Consider the following 10,895-nt stretch of genomic DNA (forward strand, 5'->3'; position numbering starts at 1 on the left):
CCACGTAGTCTTGCCAGGGTTCAGATTATATAATTATAATTATATAATAGATTATATAATCTATTAAGAAAGCCATTTCATATTAGTCACCCATTTGGGCTACACCAAGTTGTAATCAGCCAGATTAATGCTCAAATATTGTAAGAGAATAATAGGAAAGGGGGTTGTTGCTGTTCTTCAAGGAAGAGGAGTAAAACTTTATTTGTAGTACTGCTTCAAGGAACTGCAGTTTTTGAAATCTGGTTTTATCAGTTTTTAGTTTACAGGGATTATCTCAACTGATTAGCAGCAATGTTACATGCTGTACTAAAGCCTCCTAGTGCAAACCTACTAGCAACCCAACTTCAAAATGAAAAGGGGCGGTTAAGCTACAAATTATATTGTAAAAGCAGTGATCTTTGGAACCAACATTAGTATGGAATGACTGTAAAGGGAGGAGAGATAAGTAACATAAATACAGAAAAGTTTCTCCTTTACAAGTAAGTCAGGGCAAGAGATAAGTCCTATTAAAATAAGGTGTTTTTCCACCAAATGAAGGGAAAAATGAAAGTTATCCAGAGAGACTAGCAGCACAATAGTTTGGGCACTCCTGGGTTTAACACACTCTTTAGTAACCAGGCAGCAGTAGGCAAATAACTGTGACGTCAGAGAGATTTGAGCATTTTTTCCAGAGTACAGTCATAGGAGGTGCTGTTGAAATGAACTAGAGAAAACCTGCTGACAGCAGGGTGCTACGGGTGGTGTATATGGAAGGGCAGTGAAGGGACATGTATTTAAATGACATTCCTGATCTGGATCTTAATAGTAGACTTCCCTACGCTACAGAAGAAATCTGTTCTAAAAAGAAAGAGCATAGAGACTTTGCATTTTTAAAGCAACAGAACAGTGTGCTATCTAGTACAGAGACAAGATCCTCCATTGGTCTAGCTATTCTGAAAGGGATTTAGGGGACATTTTACTGTCCACTCAGTAATTGGCCATCTTGTTTCTAAAGGTGTTTCAATACATGACAGCCCAGTACCCTCAGATTAATTGGACTACAACCCTCATCAACCTAGTCAGAACTATGCCATAACTATGTTGGCTTGGGATGATGAGAGTCGTAATCCAAGCCATTTGCATCTGCCCTCTATGCGGATTCAAGGATTTAAGCTTGAAAACGTTGAATATGCCACTTCCAAGATGACATTGGTTAGATTCAATGGCATTGGGCCAACAACTGCAGCTGGAAGCAACTCTCTAACCAGAACTCTTAGACTAATATGTGAATTATTTTGAAATGCACCTTAACTCTTTTCTCTCTTATCTCTAAGCTCTTATTTCATAGAGCCAGTCTCATTCGTTACAAACATTTTTTTCCTCCTTCGAACTATTTGTTGCTCTGAGTATAGTTGATATTTCTAATTTGCACAAAAACTTTAGAAGAGAATAGAAAGTTCTAGAAACAGTACTCTGCAGGGATCTACAGAGAGATTTAAGATTCAAACTCCAGCAGTGGTAGGATGAGATTCAAGGGCAACCTATCCTTTCCTTCAAGGGCAGTCATATCTAGCACATTCATGTAAGAGGCCCTGAATGTGCTCTGTACAATCCACATGGAATTTGTCACACTTTTTCCCTCAGAAAGGACGAGAAAATAAATTGCATTTAGTGCTTCTTGGCTGGCACAAAAAGCCTATTCAAAATAAAGCCGGGGAGTCAAGAAAAGACAGTAGCACGTGTTCTGAAGTTAATACTGTTTTACAATCTGTCAAAGTGACAGAGGAGTAGGGGAACCATTGGATGGTAAGTTTCTGAAGATCTACAGTGACTTTTGCATTTGAGCTGGCTTGTGCAACATGGAATCAGTGATGAGCCCATGAATAGGGCCTCACTCCTAGAGTTGAGTTGGGGCAAGGATGTCTAAACCAAGCAGCAAATGGAGTGGGTGGTAGAGAGGAAAGGTGGAAAATTAAATAGTTTTTGCCTGCGCGTGCTCTGAACCATCTCATCCAAGTTAGGTTTAGTTGCTAAGAGACAGCCTTCAAGGACTTTATTATTTCTAAACTTCCTTTTGCCTTCCAACCTGACCTTTCTCTCTGTCTCATTCTCCTACCTCTGCAGCTCCTTAGGCCTCCCTCCCTCAGTGAAGGTGTGTGGACAGCCAGCAAGTCAGATTTCCAAGAGATGTTGGTCCATCCAAAAGGTCCTCCTTTAGATCAACTCAGGATTCTCCTTGACGGCAGTCACTCTGTTTCCCCAGGGATCCCAAACACATCTGCCATTACCTCTTTGCTCAGAAGGTATCACCTTGACTAACCTTGAGCTCTGATGCATTATTAACCCTTTGGAGTTGATGGGCTAGAAAGCAGTCCAAGCCTTCTCTTTTTCTCCAAGCCCAATTCCCAAGGTTTCTGGTGGCCATTTTAGAGGAGCAAAAGGAAACACCAGGCCCCTTCCCTGGTATGTCCTTCTCCCTGTGTGGTGCCCTTCCTGAGCAAGGGAAAGGCAGCCGCAGTGGCTGCTGTGCTGACAAGGAGCATAGTGGGAGGAGGGGGAGCAGGGCGCCCCCTCTCTCCTGGCACCCACCCGCTCTGCCCTGCCCTGCCTGCAGTCACGATGCATTTGGGTGTATCAGTGCCCTTCAGGGTGACCTTTCAGGTGGCGGGGAAAGAGAGGAGGGAAAAGAAAAGGAGGCTGCTCTTTCTAGTGCAGTGGCAACAGGCTGCAGCGCAGAGATGAAAGTCCACTCTGCCAAGGTGACAAAGCAGCCAGCCTCCCCCAATCCCAAGGCCCTCCAAATATTCTGAATGTCAGTCCTGAGCACCCTGTCCAACCTGCCTGGGGATGTGGGCATCACATCTGGAGGGCCCCAGGCTGGGGAAAGTGGAGAGGCAATCAGAGTTGCAGGTTTCCCCTGGGAAAGCCGGCCATAGCAACGCCACTGGGGCAATTCCGCAAAAAGAAATCAATCTGATCTTTTTACATGCACAATGCACAAGCAGCAAATGATGGCAGGATTTAGACAACAGTTTGTACAACATGCTAAGCATAGTTAGCCTTGGTTTGCCTGGGGGGGGGCGGTTGGCATGTTCCATGAACTCAGCCATTGACTCACACATCTGCGGCTTAAAAATAACCATCAGCCCTCCCTGGTTTGTCATAGTTCCTGAAAGGCACTGCCATACTGGAAAGTCTCGCTGGCGGCACAAGACCATTGCTCATCTCTCTCGCCTCCCATACAAAGCGTCCTGGACGGTTGATTTTTGAAAGCTGGCAAGGAGGAGGCTTGGTGTGTATTTTTAAATCCGACAGCACGGGAGATGGGCGGGGAGCGGGGGAAGCGAGCCAGCCACCCGAAGAAGAAAAGTGATCCGCAAGATTTACACCCGGCGACGGCATCCCTGCCCTGCCAGCCTGGTAAGGAAAGCGGCTGCCGCGAGCCAGGTGCTCAGACCGACGATCTTGCGAAACATGCGGGCACGCGAAACGGAGGACTTTCCCCTCCCACGCAGTCAATTAACACTACGCACACGCACACACAAGCACACGCAAATCGCCTCGAGCCTGTGCGTCTGTGTTTTAACGCACCACAAATGATAGAGACAAACCCCGACTAGGAAGATACTCACACCAACTGCCTCCGGTCCTCCCTAGAAATTCCTTCTTCTCCGAGTTCCAGATGAATTTCTTCCAGTTGCCATCCCCTTCTTTGGCTTTCCCGCGAGCCATGAATCAGAATCTCCTCTCTGTTGCCTTAGCAAGAACTACGCAGGGAAAAGACGATGAGAAAGAGGGGGGATTCCGCTGCCCCTCCGAGATCCTCAGTGCCCGCCACTAATCCAGAGTAGAGATGTTCGCAGCCCCTGAACTGCCGGCAGGCGCTGGGCGGAAAAGCGACGGTCTTTTGTGTGCCGGGCTAGCGTCCCACCCTGACAGGGGCGCGAACCTCAGAATAATCCTTGTCAGGAGAGAGAGAGAGAGAAAGTGAGGAAGGGAGAGAGAGAGAGAGGTATACTCGTATCTCTGGCTCACTTGGTCGAGTAGACGCTCTCCCCAAAGGGAAAACAAGGAAAGGGGGTGGCGAGGAGGCAGTAGAGAGGAAGAGCGAGCAAGCGAGCGTGTCTGTGTGTGTAGAAGCCAAGGGGTGGGAAAAAGAAAACGGGGCTCTGCCCAGGGAGAGAAATTACCTCTGTCCCCTCCCACTCGTGCTGGATATATTGTCCACCTCCTGGGGCGAGCTCCGCCTGTCCAAATGCCGGTAGCCAATAAGAATTGTGGCCAGGCGGGCGAGGGAGCGAAGCTTGGGAGGCGAGGGGAGGGGAGGAGGGGAGGGAGGGGAAGAGAACAAGGGCGCGAGCCGCGGGAGACTAGGGGGCCGGGTGGATTGGCGGGGCAGCCCCTGCGGCAGGTTCCCCCCTTCCCTCTCCTCCGGTACCCTCTTCCCCTTTTCTGCCGGGCTTCCTCCTTGCCGCCTCGGCATCTGCTTCGTACCACACTGTTGCGCGCAGGCAGAGAAGACAGAAGAGACGAGAAAATCCACCTGTAATTCCTTCTTAGAGCAGAGGGGGAGGCAGAGGGAGTCCTGCGCATAAAGGGGTGGGTGAGTGGAGGACAGAGTCCGGAACCGAAGCGAGTTTGATCTCTCCAGATTAACAGCTCCAAACGGGAACTCGGCGGCCCCAAAGCGGCGGGCGGGAGGCAGGGAATGGAAGCAGAAGGTGGCCGCTTCCAGTCAAGTCACCGAGGCGGCGGCCTGGCGGTCAGGCTCCGGGGCTGAGACCAGAAAGGGAGCTCTCATTGCCTGCGAAGACGCGCCGCTTGGCCAAGAAACTGAGCTGCCCGCCCAGAGAGAGGCCGGCGCGCGCTGCACACCTGGGCGCAACCAGACAAACAGCCGAAGGAGAGAAATAGGGGAGGCGAAGAGAGCCCCCTCCAAAAGCAGCCGCAGGGAGGATCGGAAACGTGGCCGGGGAGAAACTGCTTGCAGCATCTCCTCGCCCGTTTGGTTGCGTCTGCGATGTTTCCCGGTTGTTGCGTTAGGCTGACATTCATGAACTGCCAAAGGGCATTAACAAATAGTGATCAGTGTGGTGCGTAAGGGAGACTTCGCGCGCCTGGCACAGCCAAGAGGCAGTGTAGCAGTTAAGCTCTGGCCGTAATTGAATCTTCCGTGCCGAGATCGTTTGTCTGCAAAAACAGGCTGTGGACAAGATGAGGATTGACCTTCATGTCCGGAGCCAGAATTCATCCTTTCAAACATACCGTGTGCCCCGTGCTTTCCTCCCGTTCTTGTTCACCCCCCTAGAAGGTGGAGCTGTTCTGCTTGCCTGCCTCCCTGCAACGGCATCCCTGCAGCCTTCCGTCCTGGGAATGCCCTTCCCTGGGTCAACTTGCTACTGCTGCTGCTTGGAGCTACAGCCACCTCTGCTTGCTGCAGAGGGGTCTTTCTCCAGCAGCTGTGGAAGTGAAGCCTGGCTGCATGCAAAGGAACAGGAAATTGTGCCAGTCTAGTTCCTGGTTATGGATGCAAGGCGGGTTCCTGAAGGTCGTCTCTTACTGTAGAACCAAAGTGCTGACTCAGGAGAACAACAAAATCCAAACCAGGAGGAGACTTTGGTGGGAGGGAAGCATCACTATGGTGCCTCCTCGGTGAAGGCAACAGATGTGACAGACCGGAGAAAGAGATGTTTTTAACGACTAGGAGAATGACATGCTTTCTTCATGCAAATACCTTCTCTTCTTTATATTTGGTATTTGCCCTTTTTCACACAAACCCCAGCAGAGTGCCTGAAACTGAGCAAAGGGTCTGGTGCTAGTTTACAGTGGGCACACCTCTTACAACTATTTTTCTAGTTGAGATTCTTCTGCCCCAGCTTTTGTGCTCCTGGTAACATTCTGCTTTACTGACACTCAAAAAGGAGAACAGAACAATGCACGCTCTAAGCTATGCCAGCATAACCTTTCACTGTGTTTGTGTTGGAACACCTGCAAACATTTCAAGGCAAATGACTGAAAGCGTGGGGGGAAAATGGCAATCTGACATATCTGAAAGAGGTGGGGGAAAGTGAATGAAACCTCAGAAATATCAGTATGATGGGAGGGAAAGAGTCATACTAAAAAACTGGATTACCAGGATATAAATTGAGAACAAGCTTAGGAGGAAGAAATTTAGAAGGAAAGGGTATTTCTTCCTTATCTGACCTTGAACAATGTCACAGGCCTCTGCAGCAAATATTAACAGGATATACTGGTTAACAGAATGACAATGAGAAAAGGCTGTTCACAGTTACTAATTCTAGTAAGAGCACCCCCTTACTTCCTTCCCCACTACAGAGAAACTCGGGAATTCTGACACTTCCGTGTTCCTTAGACTTTACCAGTCACCTTGGATCAGAGTTTTCATTTTATTTCAGCGAAGATAGTCTAGCTAAGTAGCTGATGGACTTGTCAGGTGCAAGAATTGTAATGATAATTCTTCATGTATCGCCATGACTGACTGACTTCAAGAGGAGCATGTATTCTCCGTGTTTAGACTGAAAACAATGTACGTAGCTACTAACATTCATGAGGGAAATTTTTGAATTAGCCAGTTCAGAACACTGGTGAAAAAAAAATAGCTAACCTTAAAGAAATATTATTCTATTTGCTGGTCAAGAAAGGTAAAGTAACATTTGCTTCACATCACAGTGAACCTTTTGTCCCAAGCCTGCCAGTTTTTGAGCAGAGCTGGAAGCAATGAAGAAATGTAGCACCATTTCTGCTGACCTGGTAGACCTATACGATACGTTGCTAGTATGAAGTTTTCAGAATGTTTTATCCCTTCATGAAGCATCTTGTGAAACCACACGTAAGCAATCCAGTATGCTGCTAGCCTGCCAATTCAGCAATTTTATTATGGGGGGTGGGGGGGCAGGGATTCTCTGTATGGATTTCTGGCTTTTAGACCAATGATTCTGGTGATCAAAAATTAGAAACTGAAAAATTGAAACTGAAAATTAGAGGCTAGGTTCACACAATCTGCTAGGTTGATTTATTTGAGGTGGTGAGTGAATGGGGAATTTAGCCAGTGGTGTGGTGTACTGTGTAAACCCAGCCAATTTGATTAATTCAGTAAACAGTGGTCCAATAAACCATAGCTTTAACCTAGTAGACGGCAGATATCAAAGGCCTTTACAGCCTTTATAAAAATAAAGCCAGACAACAATTTTGGGATTTCACTAGGGAAAAAATATTTGAGCCAAATTAGGTAGTATAACTTAATGATTGGAGGAGATCAATCACCCTCAGTTTATATAATCCCTCTTCCTAAATTAAAGAAAATGCTCTTCTTTCAGAGTCAGACTCTATCCTGAGTTGTGAACTCTGGTATTATTCCAAGTACATAAAAAGTAATCATAGCCATATTGGTACATGAAAAATGAAGACTGAAATGTCTTTTGATTTCTGCTTTTGGCCAAAAATTATGTGCTTTCCATGGAATCAGACAGATCAGGGATGGATACTTTTTCTGTTAAAATAATTATATATACTTAAATATATATCATGTTTTCTGTTCTACTAAAGAAACATAAATAATTATGACAACATAATGGTGCAAACAAAACAAAAATATCAATTCATCTGTCAATATTGTATAGATACTGAGAAACAAAATAATCTAAACTAACAATTAAGAATATAAACAAATAAAACTGGACCCAACCTTTCTGACAACTTTCATCCACCCTCCAACCTTCCTGTTTTACGGAAGGTTGCTGAGCAAGTGGTAGCGTTACAGGCACTGTAGAAAACAGGTTATCTAGACTCTTTGTAGTCAGGTTCCTGATGGGACATAGTGCTGAGGTGGCATTGGTTATGCTTGTTGATGACCACTGGAGAAACCAGGATAGGGGTAGCGGAACAACTCTGGTTTTCCTTAATCTCTCAGCAGCTTTTGTTTCTATTGTCCATGATCCTTCTGTATCACCAATGGGGATTGGGAGTGGGAAGCACAATGTTTCTGTGGTAGTTCTCTCCCTTTCTCTGTAACCGGATTCAGTCAGTATTGGTAGAATGGGGGTGGGACTGGTGCACAATTTGTAGACCTTCTATTCACAGCTCCCCTTCAAAGAGCAGCTATCTCAAGGAAGGCCTTTGCACAAATTCCTCTAAGTGTGCCAATTACATCCATATCTGGACTGAGAAGACCTTAGGACAGTCATTCATGCTTTTGTCAGCTGATGTTTGGACTATTGCAATGCAGTCTACACAGGGTTGCCCTTAAAGACCACTCATAAGCTGCAGCTGGTCCAGAATACAGCATCACAAGCAATTATGGAAATGCCCTGGTATGCCTATGTAACACCACTGCTTCATGAGCTGCACTGATTATCACTTATATAAAGGACTTATATAAAGTTCTTCCTGACATGGGACCTGGTTATTTGAAGGACACTCTATCTTCTGTAGCTTCTGCCCATCCTATACAACTGGGCAGAGCTGACATGCCTTATGTCCCGTTAATTAGAGAGTGTCACTTGATGGGATCCAGGAAGCAGGCCGCCTCTGTTGCATCACTTGCCCCAGAAATGATTTTCCCCCAGAGATTCATACACTGCTCACCATGGCCCTTAAAACCTAGTTCTTCCCCCAGGCCTGGGGCTAGAGTAGATGGTGGGCCGTTTGTGGTATGTTTGGTTTGGTAGTGTTGGCATTTTTTTATACTGTCCAGAATCAGGATGGAGTTGGGTGACTTATAAATTAAACAAACAAACAAACAAATAGGGACATTTATATCATAAACAAAACCAGAAATGTAGTCTGCTGTTTTAGAACTCATGCACTGTTCATGACAGCTAGGCATAATGAAATCTAACTGTAACGTATAATGTAGTTTCAAAACAAAGAAAGAAAATACCATGGCAAAAATAAGCAGATGCAGCAGATAAAATACAGAGCATGAAAAACTTATGCATGTAATAAATCAAATGCTTGGATAAATAGGTTTGTTCCCATATGCTGAAGTGCTATGTAAAAGGATGCCAAATTGAACCTGGAACTAAGGATTTCTACAGTTTAGGTATGTGGCCACTGAAAAGTCCTTTCTTTTCTTCTTACTCGTATGATAAAAGAGCATATATGCCCCCAAGTACAGCAATGTTTATTTCATTAAAAATAATCCCACTAACTAATATTCCTTGCTGGCAATTGGCCAGTTTCTTTGAAACAGATAAAACAAACTTCAGTGTATTAAGTTTTTCGGCTAAAGAACATGAAAAATAAGTGGAAATTGAAACATCCCCTGCTAATCCTTCTTCCATAATGAACAAAGGCCACAGCAAGTAGAATTCCATCCTATAATAGGATTTTTTCTTCTTTGTGTGCCCTCAAAATCTACTCTGGAGATCTAGAGATTCCCCACAAAGCAGCTTTGTGAATATATGGGTGGTTGTTAAAGATCTGTATTTCTGGACTTTGGGCAAGAAGACTCAAAGCATCTTTCTTTCTATTTTTCTATGGCTGGTTGAAAGGGAGACCTAATATATATCATCAAGAGATTAGATAACTTGGGTTGCCTTCCAGATGCTGCATAAGTAGCTTATGCTTAGACCAAGAATGAGCTTGCCTGATCCTGTAAAAAGACACATTTCATTCTTATTAACCTGCATCAGTCAAACACTGGTTACAGTATTTGGGTGAGCAAGCAAAAGAACTGCAATTTTGAGCTCACCAAGTATTTTCACACTGAAAGCAATGATGCTTTTCTTATATATGTAAAAAAAGACATCACCTACAATACTGCAGTGAATAAGAGTCACAAGAATACATTCCAAATTAAAAGGCATTCTTAGCACCATGTGTAGAAGTAATTTAAGTTCTGTTCAGGCTTTCTAGAACTCAGGGGGCAGAGTGATGGTGGGTAAAGTGGGGGCCTGAATCCTTCTCCAGTTTCCTGCCCCTTTCCTATGATCTGTCACTTCAGCAGAGTCCAGGTCCAGAATGATCTTAGCTGTGGTTCTGACCAAAGGAGGGCCAGTAGTGGTTGAGAAAAGTTTCCAATGTCTTCTTCACTCACCCTGTCTCTTGTCTGCTGTTGGCATTCCACCCATTCTTCTGCAACTTTATTACTATTCAGTAAGAATTCTTGCATTTAAAGAGAGACCCATTGCCATCATGGTTGGTCTTTCCCATGCATGATGGAAACAGCATGAGAGTAACTAATTGGAATGAAGGGTAATGCTAGACTTCACTTTCATACACACACTTTATGAGATGATAATGCACCAGAACAGAGTAATAAAGTAAGTAAGATACTGGGGTATTGCTGATTGTATACACATTCCCAAGGATAGTTATTTTCCACTTCAGCCCAAGAAAAAAATATCACTGAAGATGAAAAAATGAGTACCTGCAATGGAATAATACAGCCATATCCCACTGCCCAGGTTTACTTCTCCAGTTTCACAGAATATCAGATTATTTATTCATATTTTGTACTTTACTTTTCCATCCATAATGAATCCACAAGGTCGTCTAACAATAATGATTAAAAAAAAAAAGTAGAGCATCCTCACAGGATGTTCTAATTGAAGGAAAATGTAATTATACTCTTCAAATGCCTGAAATCTTGTCATATAAGATCACTTATTTGTTCTCTGGTCTCCAGAGAACAGGACTCAGTCTAATAGGCCATAATTCTTAGTGAATACAACCACAAAACATTGGGAGAAATTAGATAATAATAGGACTATTATCTAGTGATTCAGCAGGAACTTTCTTACCTGAGGTCCAAGCAGAAGCTGGTGAGCCATCTGTTGGGAATGCCCTAGCACTATTTTCTGAATTGAGCAGAGAACAGGATTAAGCATAAGGTTCTCCAACTCTATGATCTTCTGGTTTTCTATGACTCTCTCTCCCACACACCCAAGCACATG

General features: G+C 44.7%; 1 protein-coding gene across 1 annotated transcript in view; it reads right to left on the reverse strand.

Annotated features, from left to right (window-relative positions):
• ATP1B1 (ATPase Na+/K+ transporting subunit beta 1) overlaps positions 1–4,171 on the reverse strand; it is a 28,749-nt gene extending 24,578 nt beyond the window's left edge. The window contains exon 1 of the mRNA XM_015888234.3: positions 3,612–4,171. Within this exon, the coding sequence (XP_015743720.1) occupies positions 3,612–3,711 (100 nt within the window). The 5' untranslated portion in view covers positions 3,712–4,171. The remainder of the gene's footprint in view (positions 1–3,611) is intronic.
• Positions 4,172–10,895: the final 6,724 nt, after the last annotated feature.

The sequence above is a fragment of the Python bivittatus genome, unplaced genomic scaffold (assembly GCF_059951505.1).
Source record: "Python bivittatus isolate LINGU-HERP-01145 unplaced genomic scaffold, Pbiv_v1 ctg000340_np1212, whole genome shotgun sequence".
In the NCBI taxonomy this organism is placed as follows: domain Eukaryota; kingdom Metazoa; phylum Chordata; class Lepidosauria; order Squamata; family Pythonidae; genus Python; species Python bivittatus.